At 36.9% G+C, this 21,881-nt stretch overlaps 1 protein-coding gene across 1 annotated transcript; it reads right to left on the bottom strand.

Moving 5' to 3' along the window:
• Positions 1-648: 648 nt before the first annotated feature.
• Positions 649-21,537, bottom strand: SLC35B3 (solute carrier family 35 member B3). Its single transcript, XM_085220250.1, is given in 12 exon segments — positions 649-1,320; positions 2,415-2,484; positions 4,767-4,867; positions 4,870-4,886; positions 6,975-7,086; positions 7,516-7,608; positions 9,918-10,015; positions 12,801-12,908; positions 14,129-14,283; positions 15,910-16,031; positions 17,607-17,882; positions 21,382-21,537. Coding segments are annotated over 12 exon segments (1,326 nt in total). The 5' UTR covers positions 21,511-21,537; the 3' UTR covers positions 649-1,275.
• Positions 21,538-21,881: the final 344 nt, after the last annotated feature.

Here is a 21,881-nt window from a genome sequence, read left to right as displayed (position 1 = left end):
ACCATGACTGTGTGAGAACGATCAACTATAAAGTGATCTGTATTTTTAAAGTGCCAGTGTTAAATACATAAAATGAAAGAGAAGGCGAGTGATTCAAAGTGAATTGAAAACAAAAGCTGGAGAGAGAAATGGACTCAATCTTCCCAAATTCACAATGAAAGACTGGAAGTAAACTGTCTCCTCCTACCATAAAACAAAGAAAACTGTAGTCTGTACCCAAACCTTCTTAAATTCATTACCACACAGAGACAATACATTTCTTAAATACAGTATCAGATGCTGTTATTCTTTAGGCCAACACTGAAAATAGAGAACTTTGATTCAGAGAACCTTCTTTCATATCTCTTCACATCATTTTGACAAAGAGTGCCATAGGCCACGATAAGTTGGTTGCTTCACCACAGAATAAGCAAACTACAACTTCTTACACTGCTGTTTCAATCATTACACTGTCATTCTTTCTCCTCAGTTGCTAGTTGATGTCCAAAGTCCACTTCCACTGTTGTAAAAGCACAGATGCTGACTGCTCAAACAGCCTTATTTTCATTCCTTGCAAGTAATGACCACCAAGTAAAATGATACCTTAAGATTTCCACAAAAATGGAAATTATGACAATAAATAAGTTTTGTGATGACCTGATCAGTAACTTATTAAAAAAAAAACAACGTTTTTATTTAATGTGACAAAGAGTGACAACATACCATATTCTAAATCTTGCACCTTTAAAACAGCAATTTGGTCAACCAGTTGCTAATTAGGTTCCATTAAATGTGAATACAGTATTACATTTAAATTACCTCAGCCAGACAACTAACAAAGACTAAGAAACACTAATCTGGAATCAGACACGTGGCCAATATCATTAAAATGCCCAAGTAAGTCTTCTACTGTGTCACATTCAGAGTGCAGCTTCTCAGCGGTTTGCCAGGAGCTGCTGTCCTTCATTGCCTTATAATGCCACCTGATAATGGCCTGTAATGCCTCTCACGATGAATTCAAGTGCTCTGGAGAAAGGGCTCACAAAAATGTGCATTTCCAGCTATCTGCAAGCAGATACTATGCCTTCAGCTCCTTTGGTTTTAATAATGTTCCCTTTGGAAAGTGAATCAGTTGAAGACTGTTCCAATAAAACAGGAAGTCAGAGTCTAGACATGGCATAAACCACTCTCTATACAGTTTGTGACAACGTCCTTGTTTTTCTTTCTTCCACGTTTTTTTTCCAAATACCATACAGTGAAGGCAGTTTGATTTTATCCATATTCTTACTGTAAACATTAAGAAATATTCCAAGGACAACCAGTAAGCCTGACCACACGTATCTGAATGGGAGAGAAAGGAGAGAAAAGAGGTTACCATTAGCACTTCATACTGAACAATATTTATAATATAGAGATAAAAATAAAAATCCTAAATTAATGAGAGAGGAAGTTAAGAAAAAAAAAAACACCACAAAATACAACAAGAAACAAGTTGATGGATTTGGAGAAAGAATTTCCTTGAATCTCCATTACTGCTGTGCTCCAATCCTTCCTTTCCTTGTATTGAATGAGCAGTTTATTAATGTGGCTTCATAGTTAAAAAATAAACAAGATTAACTGTTCTTTCTTATATGAAGAAAGTAGACCGGAGAGGTTTTAATACGTTTTCCTTGTCTATATTTAGGAGAGCCATTCTCTCTATCACTGGCCTAAAACATGCACTCATTCAGTGTCTTACGTCTGTACTTCCTAATGCACACTTCTTGTTTAAGCCCTGTTATTTTAAGCCTCAACATTTTTACCTGGAATAAATTCCATATGGGCATTTAGCCCTATGCTTTGTTCTTAAGTGTCATATTTGCACATAGTAATAAAATTAAATTATGTTTTGTTTCAAATTAGAATTTAAATCATTGCAGTATCTCTGCTGCATTTTTTCCAAGGACAAAAAACTCTTCACTGAGATTTAAATCAGGGAAGAATTCAAAGCCCCAGAAATTTTCATTTTAATTTTCTCCCCAGATAGGAGGGTCTTCCACTTGTTAAGAAGGGCTAGCTAAGAATTCAAGCTTGTGCTCAGAAAAGGTGTAATACTGAAGAAAGGCCTGCCTTTAGCCAAACCTTCCTGGAGAAAAGTACCTGAACAATTCAGTAAGTATCATAAATCCCAGATATTACGTATTTCTTAAAAAGCAACAACCAAAAATGCCAACACATGGAACAGTTTATCTTCCAGACCTTTAGGAAAATGGAAACTATTTTCTCTAGCATGATTAGCATCAAGACAGAATCTACAACAGACTGTCAACATTGTAGAAGATATAGAACAAAAACCATTGAAGCCTGAATATGATTAACTACTGTCGTTATAAATCCATGATCAACTTTCTTTTAATAAAATACATAAAAATACACTTAAAACTATAAATACTTACTGGAATGTGAATGGCTTTGCAAAGAACAAAAAAGAAAGCACAATTGTCATTGCTTTTCTTCCTGTTGTTACTGCAGAGGAAAACAAAATTATTTCTTTAAGAATCCACTGACAGCGTAAGAATATAAGACAGCCTCTGACATTAGTAGACACCCTTACTACATTGTTAGGGATCTGGCCACACTCACTGTCATCCTTGGTGCAAAGGCAAACTGTAGATGCACCTCTCCAGTGTAAAATAACTCTAGAATCATGAATCAGGCCAAGGGGAAATGGTTTCAAACTTAGCAAGGATAAGTTTAGGTTGGATGTAAGGAAAAAGACTCTACAATAAAGGCTGTGAGGCACTGGAGCAGGCTGCCCAGGTGGATGCCCCTGGCTCTAAGAAACCAGATCTAGCTGTGGATGCCCCTATTCATTGCAAGGGAATTGGACTAGATGACCTTTAAAGGGCCCTTCCAACTCAGCAAGGATTATATGATTCTATGTTATGCAAAACAAGCACACCATCCAAATGGTGTCATCTCTAGTCCCAGAATCTGAAGCACAGAAATTCCCAGAACAAGACTTGGTGTTTAACAGCTTCTCTCTAATCAATTCATAGTATCTGAAAGCAATGGACAATCCCTGCAAGTAACTGATCATGTGAACTAAAACCATTGGTCTGTTAAAGCTGAAAGAAGTGGATTCAGACCCAACAGGACTTGGACACTCCAAATCTCTCACCATTCTCATGTGACTTTATCACGGTCCTGTGGTTTAGACAGTTGCTTTGGGCTTTATTTCTAAGTGGAATGAGACCAGCCATACTGTAATTCTTTTGAAGTTAATGCAATTTCAGTTATATAGCAGTGCAGAGAAATGTAACTTTGGCTAGCAATCTAGAAGACCGAGGATGCCTGACTTCAATGACTATGCATTAGTAAGCTTTCCTAAAATTCTTAAAAGGCCTTCTTCCACATGTGATCTCATCACTAGCAAAGACAAGGTTGTAGGAAAAGTTGGGAACACAATTCTGCTAGCAAAACAGTGGGAACTTTTGGCTTACTCTCTAACTATAACTTTTGACAGTTATTTGCAATGCCAAAGCTATATGCTGTGATTAAGAATGAAACGTTGCTAGTAAACTGCATACTTGAAAACATACATCATTTATCACTGAAACGTGCAAACAGTAAATGAGTAAAGGTATTATGAAAACCTTGAAAAACATTAACAGTGCAGCCAGGTGTGCAAATTCAGCTATGAAGGGCCAGAGAAGGTGTTACATGACAGCATAGGCTTTCATTTGTTAAAGAATCTTGTACAATTGTCTGTACCAGTAGAAAAACAAGTTTCTTTAGCAGCAGAAAATATTTCAATGACCACAAAGTACTTTTTGCTATAACAGACAAAAAATCTTCTCATGACTACAGCCACATTAGTATTAACATAACATCATGACAAAAAAAAAAAAAAACAAAAAACAATAACTATAGATGTATTCTCATGCTTTGTTTTTTTTGTCCACTAAAGCAAGTTTCACCCCCCACAAGCTTCTCCCACTGAATTTTTCCTCTTAAAAGCATACTTAGTCCTGGAAGAAACAGCCTTCATCATTGCTTTATCTGCCCCAACCTCAATTTCTATATATTTTAAGAAATTTATGCACATCAAATAGAATGATTTTGTGGTACATGAAAAATTAAACGCGAATGAAAAAAAAAAAATTGAGTTTTAATTAGAAAACAGTTTACAGATGAATAATTTAAAAAATGGTTAAATTCAGTTTTTCTAATCATGATTACTTCTGTTCTTTCAAATCAGTTATTAATTAAAATATTTATGTAACCATTTCCTTCTAAATTAAGTGCCTTTTCTTCTTTTTCCCGATTAAGTCTGACAATTTCTCATTCTGCTAATAGAAATACAATTTTCATTAAACTCCATCACCCCACTCTCTCTAATAAGGGGGAGGGTTGACAGGGGGACAGTAATGAATGCAGTTGTTCTTCCAAGGCACAATAAACCTTTTCACATTGCTAAGGCCAACACAGAAAGGGTTCAAGTGTTAGGATTATCAAGGTTAGACACAAGGAAATCTGGGAAGGTTTTGCTATTCCACAGCACTCTTAAGCAATTTTTACCACAGGTAGGTACTTCTTCTAAAATTTTTTAAGAGCTGCTTTAACACATGAACCAAGCCTCTTATCTGGGCCAACTTCCAGCCATTAGATGCACTAAACTTCAATAAAAACAAATACTGTAGTGCTACAGAGAAGAATTAATAGAAAATCAGAGCATGCAATTTTCAGGCCAGAAAATAACTGGTTGTATGTTCCTCTCCACTAATGCAAATGAAGTAGAGCGTTACCTGACAGAAACCAGCTTTTGGGGGGAGAGGGAGGAGAGCAAAGCAGTTCCATGGCATCTTGCTACACCTCCCCACCCCAGTCCCTTGTGATTGATGTTTGAAGTTTTAAGAAAAGGTAACCTGAGGAAGGAATGATCCTGATGTAACCATTCTTATAGAATGCTGTAACAATTACACATGCAACAAGAGAAGCTAGATAGGCTAAGGCCAATTTTTTGGAAAAATTCACACTTCACACAGGTGATTTTTTAAATTTGGAAACAGCAGTGCTGTTCAGGCAAACAATTCACTATTCCAGCAGCTGCACATAATAAAGAACAGTAATTTCAGGGGTACTCTGAAAGCAGACATACAGAAAGATGCTGAAAAACAATCAAGCTCCTTAAGACTTTTCCTACAGTGTTGTGAGATACATTAAAAATGTTAACACTACAATTAACTACTGCTAAAATTAACAGCAAGGTCATTTCTGTTTATCCTGATGGTTGAGGATATTCCAACATGTATACACTTCAGCTGACTGTTTACAAACACACTGTGATACAAGTTGAAAACACTCATTCACTTGCAATAGCCACATCATTTTGCTGTAGCTTTGCTACACTCAGGTAGCAGCATCTCATGCTAAAATTTGTCAAAGCTTCACAGAGACAGATGCAACACACAACAGACTTAATGCAAACAATTTCTGTTATTTGTCTTATCAGCAGTTTCTTTGATTTAACTACATACTGTTCCTCCTTTAAGGATCTTGAGTAGACAAAGTTATCAATAAGCTTACTTCTTTCTAGGAAACAATACAGTTGGCCTTCAAAACGGAGTACGTTTAACACTTTTCATTGCTTCTAAGGCATACATCAACTAACATATTAATAAAGACCACGTACAACTAGATGACATTACTTGTCAGTGCAGTGCTGAGACTGGTACTAGCTGTCTACTCACTCATACAGAGCCTGACAATTTTAACTATTAAGATTTCAGTCTCTCTACGTGACTTTTCCAGATGACTGATTACTCAAGATGAAGGTTATGCCCAGTTATAGATGGGCTAAGAGTCAAGTCTGACTACCTATGGAGATTGAAAATCCGTAATGGTTGTGACTGCCTCTCATTTCAAGTCCACTTTTTCCTCAGCAACTGGGATACATACCTGGGGACTGTCAGCACAGATAGGTCTGACTTGCATTTACTCACAGAAAAATACTCAAGTCAGAGCATCACATCACAACTTTTTAATTGCACTGTTAATTGAACTGTTGCAAGAACAGGCACAATGGCATTTAGTGACTTTCTTAACTTGGAGAGGATTACAGCAGCCTTTAACATACCTGAGAGATTCAATTTGTTATACATACACACGCAGCTAGTCACACTGGTGACTGGGAAAAATGTTTTCAATATATTACTGATACTTTACATTTGTACTTCACATCTTTTTTTCTTGACATAGTTGATATATGTTGCACTAAGATTCAACAGAAAATACAACTGTTTCTATTTTGGGGCCAGTTGCTGTGTAAGCCTAAAAGAAGAACCAAAAGGCTAGACAGTCTGCTTCTGCCATTAACATTACAGTCCAGGAGAAGTCGGTTTAGTTTACATCTTAACTTCCAAAACAAATACTCTTTATTGCATTCCATTTAATAAAAAACTGAATAAACTGTCGCAAGAGTCAGAATTTGTTCCACTTGAGTTTATTTTGAACTGACTTTTAGTGTATACTTAACATTGCTACAGCAGCATTCCATTAAAAATGTGTGGATATGCACAAAATCTTCAGAGAAATCCTTCATACCTTTCCTAACAATGTTTTTTGTTGGAAATCTCCAGAAATTCTATGCTTAAGGTGCCTGCCATGCCTTACTTGAATATGTTTTTCTTCCATGTTTCAAGTAACACTCATCTTTTCCTTATATCTTGGCTGCGTTCCTCCTTTTAGAATAGTGCTGTTTCTGTATTAAAACACAGCATAAGCCACCTGCACAATGCTACTTAATATGCTCTGCTATGTTGAAACTGCAGCAGGAAAAGGAGGAGGAAGTTCCCAAATATACACCAGAAATAAGCCTTCTAAACAAACCAACATCATCAGCACAAACAAGAGAAAAAAAGGCCAGAGAAACAACAATTCTCAGAAGCTGTCCTAAATAACAAAATACTTCAAGTTTTTATCCCAAAAGCAGCAAAGACATCATTTGTTCATACCTGTTACGGCCAGAAGGGCACCAAAGATTTTAATCAAAGCTAGAACAAAGGATATGCCAAAATATCCAGTCAGGGAGAAAAGGAATGCATAACCATAAGTCTGAATTGGATGCTGCAATAACAACAAAAGCCTGTTAGGAAAATGTAAAACAAACCCTGAGGTATTAAAAAAATGACAAAACTACAGACTTTAATCAACTGCTTGAACAATAATAAGCTGTTCAAGAATGCATTCATGCAAATATCCTTATTTAATTTTAGTTAAATAATGGAAGAATAATTATGAAATTATAGGCTTATAAGTTTGGTCTTGTAATTTCATTGTTTTTGTTTTTTAAACATTATCATATTATCTTATACAATAAAGACTGTAACAACATACTTAATGCATGAAATATACAACTCAACCAGGTTACATGATGAAAGCATAACATTAGAGAAGTGGTGAGATTTTCTAAACTATACAGAGCAACGTTTTCTACTGAGGTTATTTGCAAAAAAAAAAAAAAAAAAAAAAAAAAAAAGAAATTTTTACACCTACCTGTGAGCAAAATGCTACTGCAGGGCTTAATCCACTAGTGCAAGTTAATCCAAATAAAATATACAGAAAACCTATTGAGTAAGAGTACAAAACCTACAAGAGTTTAAAAGAAAACAATTACCAGGTGATATCATATTAATAGGGTCATATCTTTGAAAGCATTTAATTTTCTACTTTAATATTTTCAGTTTCTGAGATGGATTTGTAGTGTTTGAAGATATTTTTACTAGTACTCCTGTAACAGCTTACGTATAAAGAAAAATGAATAATAAGCATTCATCATTCTTCCTACCCACAACAACATGAAAAATTTTTGTAAGCTAGACAGTTAGTATCCTGAAGTCAGTGCTGACTGAAATCCTCCACGTTCAGGATTTCACAGTCCAAACAAAGCTTCTGAAAACTATATAATTAGCTTGAATAATATGCCAAAGACAGATAGATTTCTGATATTTATTGTACGCATTAAGAAGCTTTTTACATTAAATGTGCATTTAATCACCATGAGCTGCCACAGTCACTTCAGCTCACCTACACTACACTGCATAATAGCTATGGGATACCAAATCTTGACCTAAGATTAGCTCTGGCCAAGTTCAGAAGCTGGAGCTGCCCTTCTATACACACACTGGTGTGGAGGGAAGCAACTGCTGTTAGTGGCCCTTTCCCTCAAGAAAGGCAGATAACAAACAAAACTATTTCATGTGTTGCTAACTAGAAAACACTGACTTAGCACACTTTCAAAACTCAGTGTCAATTATGGACATGCTTCTTCTGGCAAGGGCTTTATCAGTTGTTTCCTTGTTGTAGTATCTCAATTATTTGCAAAAGTAAGCATACTAACAACTGATAATGCCACGAGATGAAACACTTGCCACTGCTCTACAGTAAATGAGAATCAGTGTATGTCTCAATAGCAGAACTACTTTCAACTTCTTAAAAAACAGACTGATATTCAGAGCTCTAATTCTGCACAGTGTTTTTACACACAAAAGTCAGGCTCTAATTCTTTGCCTTTGCAACCATCCAGCTTTTTCCCCAGATTTATGATCTTACTTCTCAGAACAGGGACTCAACAACACGTAGCTACTTCCTCATAAGGAAGTGGGAAATAAGTTTTCCTTAGAATCAAATATAAAGCAAAATCAGACATAGTAACTGCTCTTCTGGAAAATGATTTTTATCTACAAGAATCTTTTCTCTTTTCATAACTGCTTAATCAAGAATGAGCTCCAACTTCTGCAAGAAATCCCATGGATGACACATTCCTTCACTACCCAACTGTATTTTGGGATCATTGCTCATTAAACCTGCTCCCTGAGAGGACCTCTTAATCCTCACTCATGATCTCAAGTCTAGAAAGATGATTTCTGAAATTGTTTGCATTTCTGCACTGAATTCTCTGAAAAGAATCCAAGAATGCAGTATCTAGGCTCAAACAAACAAAGCCTTTAATGATCTTAATCACTATGCTGATTTTCTACAAGTGGAAGAAAATGCCAAGACAACATCTGTTCATCTAATACAGAATGAAAAGCAAAGTTTTGGCCCCCAACACAAGAAGGACATTGAGATGTTGGAGCAGGTCCAAAGGAAGGGCACGAAGATGATCAGAGGGCTGGAGAAACTCCACTATGAAGACAAGCTGAGAGAGCTGGGGCTCTTCAGCCTGGAGAAGTCTACAGGGGGACTGTTACAGTGGCCTTCCAGTACCTGAAGGGAGCCTACAAGAAAGCTGAAGAGGGACTTTTTATAAGGGTATATTGAGACAGGATAAGGGAAAATGGCTTTAAACTGAAAGAGGGTAGATTTACACTAGATATTAGTAATAAATTCTTTACAGTGAGGGCAGTAAGACTCTGAACTCACTGCCTATAGAAAATGCTCCCTCTCTGGAAGCATTCAAGGCCAGGCAGGATGGGGCTTTGAGCATCCTGGTTTAGAGGGAGTGTCCCTGTCTAAAGCAGGGGATTAGAACTACATGATCTTAAGTGTCCCTTCCAACCCAAGCCATTCTGCGATTCTGTGGTTTTTGTAGCTCCAATATACATTTGAAATTGGATACAGAAAAAAGCACTTGAATAAAAAGCCTCCATAAGAGAAAAAAAAACGAACAAAAGAACCCTAACCAAACAACCCTACAAAAAAAACAGAAAAGCAACTAGAAAAAAAACAAGGATGCATACCCAAAAAATAACTGTTCACATATCAAAGAAAAGCAGATATAATTTCTTGTTTTGTCATTGCATACATTGTCTATGACAAAACATGTTTCAAAATTGCAAAGGATGTTAATTCTGTATTAATTCAGCCTTTATCCTGCCCAGATAACAATATTAGTCGGATTATTTAAATAATCTTGAAATCTGTGACAGACTACTAAATGAGAAACTAATATTTACCATTTCTGAATTAGAACCATTGTGCAACTTCATAGCTTTTTCCTGTACATTTCCTATAACTGCATCTGCACAGAGTGCAAGGGATATCAGGATCACACCTAATAAAAGAAAAACAAAAACCTGTTAAGAATATTTATTATCAAATCAGAGCAGTGATAAAAATCACTCCATAGTTATCCTGAAAAAGCTCAGAAATAGCAAACCAGTAATACAGTAATAAAAAAATACCATATCAAATCCATATCTGATAAGCTCAAAGAGGGAAGATTTAGGTTGGATGTCAGGGGGAAGTTCTTTACTATGAGAGCGGTGAGGTGCTGGAACAGGCTGCCCAGAGAGGTTGTGGATGTTCCATCCCTGGAGGTGATCAAGGCCAGGTTGGATGGGGCCCTGGGCAACCTGGTCTAGTATTAAATGTGGAGGTTGGTGGCCCTGCCTGTGGTAAGGGCTTGAAACTTGATCATCCCTGAGGTTCCTTCCAATCCAAGCCGTTCTATGATTCTATGTTATCTCCAAATATCAGCAAATTTCATTATACTAATGAAAGTTTTAACAAATCTGTATATCAGTGTCCACTCCCACTCCTCCCAACAGCCAAGTTCCAAGCTCTGTCTGCCTCTAGGCTTGATAGGAGTATCTGGTTATTGCTATAAAAAAAGAAAGCTCTAATTTTCTTGTAGTAAAAACAGTGAAAGTACATCAGCTGCATTCATTTAGGTATTTTTTTAATAAATAATCAAATAACATTCCTTTCAGAAGTTAGCCCTATATTATTTCCCCTGAAAAAAGGCAATGTTAGATGTAGTGATAAGAAAAATGCAAGAGGATTCACTGTGAAAATCCTTCATTGCTGAAATATCCCATTTTTAAAAAGTACTGTTCAGGTATGGACCCTGTGGTTTAATGCTTTATACCTGGTCACAACAAAGTTATTACAGAATCAAAACTGGCATCAGCTTTCCAGTCTGCAAAAGACTAAACTGTATCTGACATTATAGTCTAAAATGGAGAAATTTGCACAGAAGTATTTTTTTCACTGTTTTCTTGCTATAAATAACAGGTAATTTCCATTTATACCTGCAATGACAGATCTGTGGAAGTTTCAGTAGCATCAATGTTTCAAGATTGTCTCCTTGGGCACATTTTTCTCCTCTACTTTCTCTTCTGGACATTCTCTATTATTTGTAACTGTTTAGGTTATCTACCTCTCTAATTTAGTAATGGTAGGAAATTTTTTGAGCTCTTATTACCAGCTCTACGTTGAAAAATATATTTCTTCCTTAGTTACAAATATGTACAAATATGTACCTGTTCTGGCAGAAGATAGTTTTTGTTTCCTTTGTTGAACTCTTTCATGTCTAAAGAAAACCTTTTATGACCCAGCAATACTGAGGCTGGAACTCAATAGCAGGAAAACAAAACAAAACAAGAAAATAAACAACTTGTAAAATTCTTGAGGGTGTGACACGGGCAAAACTTACATTTGCTCATGCTTTATTTTAGTATTTGTACTGGACAAAGACTATGCATTCTACTGAGTGAAAATAAAACAAAACAGACAAAAAGGAATACAAAAAGGTGAGCAGTAGAATTTTGAATTACCTTATTAAGGGAAGACCCAGAGTTTTGAATTCAAGTCTACATTCTATTTTCATAGAACTGATGTCCTACAAATCATAGTGCTCTCAAGTTCAATATATACAAAATCATTTGAGATGTATGAAAGAAACTGATAGACAACACTGTTTATTCTCTGAAGGTTTAGAAGCAGTTGTCTAGAACTGCTGTAAAAGTAGAATGTCTCTGTATTCAGAGAATACTAGACTATAATCACATGCGTATCACCTTCTTACACCCAAAATAAGTATATTTTGTCTAAGTGGCCACCCAATTGCACCACAAACACATGAATGCACAGCAGGTTATATAATCGAGTGATTTATTAAAAAAAGAAAGTCTTCCATTACCAGTAGCACTAAAATTGTCACACTACCTAACACATAAGCAAGGCAGAAAATATAGTTCAAATACCATCTTTCCATTTGACCATCAACAACACCAGATGAAATAATGTTCTCTTAGAATAAAAAGCCTTTATTTAAAATGATATTTATCAAATAAATTTTATTTATATTATTAATAAAAGTTATTAATATTTTTATGAATAGAACTTATAAATTAATGCTTTCACTGTTGAGAAATAAAAGTTCCGCAATGAACATTTCTAATAATGGTTACTGTCATTAATCTCAGAATTGTAAAGGAAGAATACACTAAAAACTGATTATTTGATTATTCAAATGTACTTCAAAAATCAGCAGTAATCCAAACACTGACCAGGTACATAAAATGCATTTTAGGAATAACCAATTCTCCCCTGTCATTTGCAACAGATTTTCAATTAAGTTTTTAAACATAAGAATGTTTTAGTTATTTCTGATTTCATGTAACGTGCAAAAATGTACAGTGCCTACACTCTAAGAGTGAAATCATCAATAAATACAATGGTTCTGAAATGTAACAAGACTGAAAGGTTGAACTGGAAAAGACAGACTTTTGCAATTTTAAAATCCTCGGACTAAATTTTTATCCTATTTATTGTAAGGCATTCACAGGGAAGTAAATATTTCTTGAGAACAAGTATGTGGTATTTCAACACAAAGCGTGGTTATTTTCCTAAGCTTTAAGACCCTAAAAAACTAAGGCTTGGAGTAAATATCTCTACTACCACAGATACATATCTGCCAGTACAAAGACAGAAAAAAAACCCTGTATTTTCAGTAGGATACATGAGGCACTACACCAAGAACTCTTAAAACTTTTATGGAATGCTTACAGTAAGAAAAGTCTGCATTTTATTATACTCCAAAAATCTATCTTTACCTGTCAAGTTGAAGTTTGGTGCAACTGTGCTGTCAGCTAAAGTAAACCATATTAATCCAAGACTCATACATAGGGCAGCAGACACATCTGCAATGTTGTAACGTTTTCCTGCAAAAGCAATAAAAACAACATGAATGAGACTCTATTACTCTCAGCATTCTGTGTTTACCCTGTCAGCAGACTAGAAGGCAAAGGAAAAACTGTTTAGTCGTCCTTCACTTCAACAGAAGACTTAGTGCTCCAGCCTTTAGTGACTGAAATCAGTTTCTTCTATAGCAGCAGTTCCTAAAGCAGAGAAGGATCTTAACAGACTATTATCTGATTCTTGTGATCGATATTAATTTTACTCCTTAGACACACCCTCCCTAACACATCACCATCTGAGCATATTCAGGAGAACCTGGATATTTTCTTAATTTTTCTCTTATTCAAGAGACTTCGGCTGCCCTTATTGTTCAGAGAAAAGTCATTCCCAAACACCAACAGGCGATTTGGGAACTTTTAAAACCCAACTGCCTTCTAGTTTGAGAGGGTGTAAAGTGGAAGTGGAAAAAGAGAGCAGGCAAATAAAAAAATACATATTGTTGCTTGGATAAAAACTATCCAACAATTTTTTGCTGGCCTGGAGCACTATACAAGCTCAGTCTATTGCAACTATAACATCAAAAACTAACAGAATGCATAACTATTGACAGTGCTCCATAACATTTTCATATGCAGAACTTAACTGACTCAGTGAATCCTTGTATACCAAAGAAACATTAACTTTATTATAATATACTTAAACCTACTAACTCCAGAAACACTGAAATTTATTCACATAACTATAGTCTTTATCCACTGTACTCCAGATCCCTTTTACTGTTCTTCAGACACAAACAATGATTTTGGGATTAGCCAGAGATGACTGAAGTCAGATATACATCCAACTAAATCCTTTCACTTTGAACAATAAATATGATACAACTTACAAATTAAGGTTTTCAAACAAAAAGGATTTCTTCACAAATCATTAAATCCTAGTTTAGTTTTTTTTTCCATACCAGCACTGAAAATGCTTCATTTATGAAGTGTTTTTGTTTAGAAAAAGTAATATTGATTTTAAAGGTCTTCGTAAAACAGAAATTTTGCAAGTAACCCATACAACTTTTTTTTTTTTTTAAACAACCTTCTCTGAGAAGATGCCTCAGAAATTTACATTTTACCTCCTATAGGAGAAATGGTACCTGTTCCTCTCTAGTCAGTGGGATTTAGCAAAGTACAGGATTCCGAACACGACTGCAACCTAAAAGATAAATAAATAAGAAAGCAGCAAGACCAACACTTACCTTGTATAAAAACCCCGCCTACCATAACTGGAATCAGTTTACAGCACTTGAAGATGACTTGAGTGGGGTAATTAAGATATCCTAAAGAGGTATTTGACAAGCCCATTGTTCCCACTGTTAAAAAGGCTATTATCATGTAGGTTTTGCCAGGAATTCTACAAAATATAAACATAAGAATGTTGGCATTGCAGATGCAACTAGAGGAGACTTAGCTTAGAAAATTTATATAAAGGAATGTATTCATAATAGAACTTGATCATTTTTTTCACTCATTTTTGTTCCATACCAGAAATTTTAAAATGCACATAAAAGACTGGTTTCAAATTTTTGCTTTCAATTACTGCCACTACATTTTGTTCAAACGGAAGACACAAACTTGATGGCTCAAAGTGTCCAAACAAGAATGTTTTAACCTCCTTCTGAGAAAGTATATCAAACAAGAAAACAAGACAAAGGCTCTAGGTTATTTGTCAAGGAAACACAAAAGGTCAGTACACCTAGATAACCTGAATCTTAGTCTTTTCATTGTCACCGTGTCAGTTTGTCTAAGTTTTCATATTAACACTGATGGCCTAAGAAAGAACGTAGAAAAAGTACCAGTGAAAAACTCAACAGAAATAAGAGGGAATTCAGATGCTATAAAAGGAGATCCTCCTTGAATATTTTCAGGTTTGTTCTTTTCAATTTGATGAAATGATCATCTGATAACAGATGATCCAGCACTAACTTTTACCAATCACTGGGTTCACTTGGTAATTTTTCAGAATTAACTGTTGTGCATCTGTTCTACTATTTCTTATGCATACTCAAAGTCACAGTTAGCAACATAAGGAGATGTCCTGTGCAACGCTGTCTGATCCATAACTCATTATATGATGTAGGCATACTCATTAACAAATAATTCTTATAATAAAATTTAAGAGTGAATATGGACTAAAAACTAGGAAACAGATTTTTAATGTCTGCAAGAAGTTGCCTGGATTATATAAAACAAAAAGTAAAAATATATGGACGAGCTACATTTCCAACTTAACTTACATACCAGGGCAAGGACTATAACCAATACCAAATATTTTGGAAATGAAAACATAAACACCAGTTAACAGTGTCTAGCAGTTAACTACACATTATCTGATGCATGCCTGAAAGCCACCTACCTTAAAATGTTCTCAGTTATACGGGTTATAAAATAATACTGTTACCTAAAATCAGTATGCATGAAGTCAGCCAACGATGACTACTTCTAAGCAACAATGCTTATTCTCAACTAGGAAATAATGTTCTAATGGACTTTTAACATTTGCATACGACAGCCTCTATCCACGCTTCCAGAATGCTTCAATGTGCAAATTGCAGAGGCTGTACTTGGGCAGGGAGCCACAGAACAGCCACAGATTCATATCAATATATCTCATATGCTTAGGATTCAAGATTGCAAGAATCTCGGGGGTTTAATGCAGTTAAGTGCACTTGGGATATTCCAGACACAACAGTACCAAGCAGCACAGTCAGTCTGTATCAATTCACTTTCAGATTGAAAAAGCTCCACAAATGGGACAAAGCAACAGTACAAGACCATTTACAGGCCTGAATTCTAAGTGGATGCTTACAAAATATTTTTTAACACTACCCTTTAAGTTCAGATGGTTTTTTATCATGAATCTACTAACAATGCCTCAACACATTCACAATGATGCAACAGAAGATAAATTCATCATAAGCATCAAAATGTTTCTTTTTTTGACTGATAGCACGCAAAATGTTTGGAAAAAAACACATACCTTCTCCTTTTGTCCTGAATCAACTGCAATTCTATTAGTCCAAAAACGGAATAAAATCCAAATTGCACTAAAGTGAGGTACCAACCAAAAGGTTTAAAACCTTCCACTGAAAATATCAATTCCTATAAAAACAAAACCCCACCAAGGTCACATACATACACCAAAACATTATGTTCAAAATATTTTTTTCCTTCATGTACATGCAAATCCAGCCCTTGCTAGAATTAACTAGAATTCACTTGTCATGCACAACTTGCACAGTACTGAAGAAGACAATTAGTTTCTCCTAAATGCAATAAAAAAATGTACTGCTGGTTTAAATCTACTGAAATTAATGGATCATTCATCAGAGGGATACACTTGATCCATGGATATTTAGCTCAAATTACAGATGGTTTTCAGTCTGCTTTCCAGTTCATTTACTTGAGCAGATTCTTTTTAGCAAGATTTTGTAAATAGCTCAAAATAAATTAAATACATATTTCCACTAAGACACATTTAGTAGTAATTCTCATCACTTTGGATCATGGAACTAAAATTCTGACTGCCTAAATTAACAGAACTTGTAAGCTTGCCAATTTGTGGGCTGCAGGGACATTTAAAACTGGAACAATTTGCAATGGAAAAACACAAGCATTGCATAAAGAATTGCATGTGTGTCAGTTATAGGTAGACAGGGCAGCAAGAACAACAGTTAAAAAAAAAAAAGCTGCTTAATATTTTCCCTATTGAGATTCTGCTTTTATTTATTGATAACTGTCTAACTTTGGAAGTTTGATAGTAACTTTTTCACTTAAACAATCTTCTTAGGTGTTTTGGAAAGCCACACCAAGAACATGATTTGAGACCTTTTCAGTCATTGCTTTATTGAGAAGACTCAGCTGAGCTTCCCAAAAAAAAAAAAAAAAAAAAGGTACAGAAATATAACTGGCCAAGATAAGATAGAAGCAAAAAAGCTGTCAGGAAGAGGAATTCTTAATGAAAATAATACCTAGCATTTCCCTGCACACCATGCTTCTGTTTAACAACCAACCATAACATATACTTCAGTCTTGTCCTGAAGGACAAGTAGAGAGAACAGACTTGTTACTGTACTGCAGTCACTGAACTCAAGTGGATATGGAGGTGTCAACAACAGCTGAAACTTGATGCCAGGAAAGCTTTCCCCTGAGAGTGGTGAGTGCTGGAGCAGGCTACCCAGAGAGGTTGTGGATGCCCCATCCCTGGAGGCATTCAAGGCCAGGTTGGCTGGGGCCCTAGGCAGCCTGGTCTAGTACTTAATCCAGCAGCTGCCAACCCTGCCTGCGGCTCAGAGCTCAGAACTTGATGATCCTAGAGGTCCTTTCCAATCCAAGCCATTCTATATCAGTCTCAATGGTTCTAAAATTTGTTTTTAGAAGACTGTAAAATCACATATCAAAACATACATTAAAAACAATTATGTATTATGCAGCTTGTCACGAGCACAGAAATAAAAAACAAATTATAAAAATGAACTGAGCCAAACCTCAACCCCAGGTGAATTTTTGTAGAATGTTAGATTTTAACTGCTTATTATCAAGCTCTTAAATTCTAAGAGCTTGTTTTTACAGTGAATTTCTATTTTATGTCTATACATATTAAAATAGTAACATATTACTAAAGAATTTCTTTTAAAAAGGGAGAAGTACAATAAGACACAAATTCATAGCATTTACCTGTAAATATCCATAGATTAGATAAAACATAAAAACTCCAGAAACACAGATGAAAAACTGAGCAGGCTTGTTAAATTTGCTAAGATTAATGCCAAGAACTATAACATCATCTACTGATTTGATATGGGGTGACATAGTCTGAGATTTGGAAGGTACACTGATGGAAACGTATTTTCTTGCTGAAGTGAATTTCAGATCCATGACTCCACGTTCGCTGCATTCGGTGCTGCTGTTATCTTCTCTCTGTCCTTTTTCCTCGTGTCCTCTGACTGAAAGCTGAAAGAAACAACAGAGTCAGGTAAGACATAATATATAGCTTTCCAACAATAACACAAAACAAATGTGAAATTTACATGGAACATACAAAGGTTTGAGAGTTTTGCTGGATTATTTTACTTGCAGCACAGAAAACTAACATCAGCTGCAGAGTATCTCAAACTGGCCTTTCTATACCAGCTGCTGCTAAGTCAAAGAATGATTCCTGTGATCAAATCCCAGTGAAAACACTGTTATGGAGGCACTGCTGTTCTGCCAAGTTGACTTCATTTTCACAAGGAAATATAGCAGACTAGTCCATTACCTGTGAGAACTGGCTAAAAGCTACAGATTTGAGGTGGTGATTGGCTAAGTATTGAAGTGAAAGACATCATTCCTTAACTGTTTCATGTTTACATATTCTTTCTCGCACAATTCTGAGGAAAAGAACTTGAAGATTAAAAAAGAAGAAAAAGAAGAGAGTCTCAAAAATGAACCTGGTTTTCTGACTAACTATACACAATTGGCAATCCCACTGAACATTAAGTGCACGCAGCCATTTCTACGTGTAATAGAAAACAAAATTAGATAAGGGAAGTCTGGAGAATGAAGTTAGCAACCTACTAAACTGACAGGAAAATAATTTTTAATTCCAAGTTAAGGACAGATTATGACTTTTGAGACTTCTCTTCTTGTTCTCAGCCTCAAAAATAAGCACACTGGTCCATCAGTAGTCACCCAATTTTTAAGCACAGTTGAGAGTCTAGTTTAGCCATAATCCAGCAGTCCATAATCAAATTAATTGCAATCCTCTCCTTAAAAATACTTGTCACTATACATCTATGAAAAATACTCTTCCCATCACTTGCAAATGGAAAGTGTGCTAGCATATGAAGATCATGCAGTAAGTGTAGTAAACATGATCTGCATTGACTTCAACAATTATGCAATATAAGAAACGACAAGTTTAGTTCAAAAAGGAAAGAAATGCATAAAACTGACATTGTGCTTATGCTTCCTTTTTTGATACAAGCTGGATACTACCAAGATTTCTATCAAGGTTATGAAAGAATAGCTTGGGGACTGTAACAGTAATTTAGGGACCATAATAACTATGCTTAAATTCAAAGCTCTTCAGATGAAAACCAGCAGTTGAAGGCAGGAATTTCACCCCTGTGGATTGTTAGTTAATGACAAAGTGAGGCAGTCATAAAAACAAAAAAAGGCTAAGTAGACTTGTTCAGTAGATACAAAAGTACCTATGGCACCCTAGAAGGCAGAAACAAACTTTTTGATACAACATCGTGCATGTTTCTGATCCCTCTCAGAAATGTATTTAAAGAATGAAAAGACTGGCATGATAGAACAACAGAGCCCGCCTTGTTAACAGAATCAGAGCTCCCTAACCTAGCATGCTGAAAAGAGAATAGAGCTGCTTTAAATAAAAGTATCACAGTGATCGTCATTAAGGAAAAAAATAATTCCAATTTTAATGGCAGTTGATGGAGAGCAAATGGGCAAGAACTGATCATGAAGAAACTTTACTAGAAATTATCTTTTCATCCCTACAATATTGGTATTCTAGAACAGAATAAATAAGAAACTGCTGAACTGCTTAAAAGATGGGAAGTTTATGAAAGCGATTATATGGAGCCGTTAAGTTGGGATTTAACTACTGAGCAGGTCTGCGTTTACAGCATTCCTTTGCTACTGAAAACAGTAAGGTTGCCTGCAGAGACACTTGGTGATCCTTACTTGATCACCGAGAGAAATCACTAGATCAGGATACAAGTTACTGCTCTCTCTGAAAGAAGTGAGCTAAGTTAGGACTCTAAATTTCAAGCCTAAGGAGCAAATTCCCTAGCAAGGAAGGACATCACAGCAGAACTTTATTTATGTTATGGCCTGTTCAGATCTTTCCTGACCAGTATCGGGAAAAGTGTTCTTTAATGCCACATTTTCTCAGCAATATCAAGAGCTGCAGAAATAATCTAAGCCTAATTTTTCATCTGAATGGGAAAACAGAGACTGATGTACGCCCAGCACAATGCATAGCCACATACTGCCAAGTGTACTTCACAAATTAAGCAATGGGGGAAAGCGTACAAGGCAGTTTTGTATCTAAATTTCCCCCTTTGGCTACTAATTTAGACATTATTTGTGGAAGACCTGCAAAAGAAATAGAACATCACAGTCAGATCAGAAAAAGTAAGGGTAAGGAAAGGCAGTAACAAGTGTACTTATTAACATAATTCTGACTTCTTGGCTATTCATATACAAAGTATTTCCCTAGCAACAACACTAGCTTTTACGAACTGACAATTTAATTTATTGCAGATTCTAGCAGTAAAACAGTAGTAACACTGTTAGCTCCAGTCATGCCCAAGGGCATCTATAAGATGATGCACAATAATTTAAACGGAATCACAGAATGGCCAGGGTTGGAAGGGACCTCAAGAATCATGAATCTCCAACCCTCTGCCACATGCGGGGCCACCAATTTCCACATCCAATACCAGACCAGGCTGCCCAGGGCCCCATCCAATCTGGCCCTGAACACCTCCAGGGTCGGGGCATCCACAACCTCTCTGGGCAGCCTGTTCCAGCATCTCACCGCTCTCATAGTAAAGAACTTCCCCCTGACATCCAACCTAAATCTTCCCTCCCTCAACATAAAACCATTTCCCCTTGTCCTGCTGTTATCAACCCTTGTAGAGAGTTGACTCCCCTCCTGTTTGTAGACTCCCTTTAGGTACTGAAAGGCAGCAATAAGGTCACCCTGCAGCCTTCTTTTCTCCCTCAAGGCACATTATTTAGCTGGAGAAGCAGTGAGTGTATGCATTTGTTTGAAACACTCTCCATGGAGCAATCTCATTAGCAACAGTACTGGAACTCTTCTGAAGTCGAGGGTGACTTTTCAAACTGTTATTTTTCTATGTATCAAAAGTGCTGCTCATCTTCTTCTCTGGAAAAATTCCCTCAAGCCCAATGGATTTGACGTGTAAAACAGCATGTTCCCTATCTTTTTCTTCCTCAGTGTAGGAATGTAAATAACACCCACTTTAAAGCAAGGATACCTTCTATTCATAATCTTCTGGAAAAATGCCCCATGCAGTGTAGGATTTCAACATTTCACATTTCAAGTAACGTTGAATGATTACAGCACGAAAAAGAGGAAATGAAGGCGCAACTGGAAAAGCAACGTTTCTTTGGCCTCTGAAAAGCTCCTGACTTGTAACACTCACGGAAGAAACACGAGCTCGGCAGAAACTGGCATCTCAGTACTCTTCTAACAAGACCGGGGCCAACACGACCCTCGCAGACCCGCCCCTACCCGAGCACCGTCCCCAGGCGGGGCCACGACCGGAGCTCCCGAGCAGCGACAAGCCGGCCCTCGCGCCACGGAGCTGCGGGCGGAGATTCTCACAGCTGACAGGACCAACACCGCCCCCTTCTTCCCGCGCTCCCGGCTCGCTCCACGACACCCACGCTCCTCACCGTCGCGCTCAGCCCCGCTCACCTGCGTGGAAAGGGAGGAGGCCGGCTGGACCGGAAGCACCGCCGTTATCCCACTCGCCCCCTCCCGCAGCGCCCCGCGCATACCGGAAGTGGCTGTGGCGCCAGGGCACGGCGCGAGCACCGATCGCATGGAGCCGCGCGTTCGGCGCTCTACTGCTCGTCCTGAGGCGGCGGCGCTCTGCCCGTTCGAGGCGGTGCGAAGGGCGGGAGTTCCGTCGCCTCCGGCGGTTCTTAGTGTGAAAGCGAGTTTTAACTGGTCGAGTGGCGCTGGGAGAAGGGGTGTGTGTGAAAGTGGAGCGTGGAAACTAAAGTAGCTTGCAGCCGACAAGGAGTTTCTGCTCTGCCCTTTCCCTGCGAGGCTGTGGGGAGAGAATAATAAAAATGTTTAATAACGACATGCAAAAGGCGAATGAGATGCAAAGAACACAGTAACACCATTTGAAATAGCAGATTCTTAGCTATAAAACACTATTTTTAAACATAGCCACCATCACCAGCACT

The sequence above is a fragment of the Meleagris gallopavo genome, chromosome 3 (genome assembly GCF_905368555.1).
Source record: "Meleagris gallopavo chromosome 3, MGAL_WU_HG_1.1, whole genome shotgun sequence".
Classification (NCBI taxonomy): Eukaryota; Metazoa; Chordata; class Aves; order Galliformes; family Phasianidae; genus Meleagris; species Meleagris gallopavo.
This window is presented reverse-complemented; position numbering and strand designations above follow the sequence as displayed.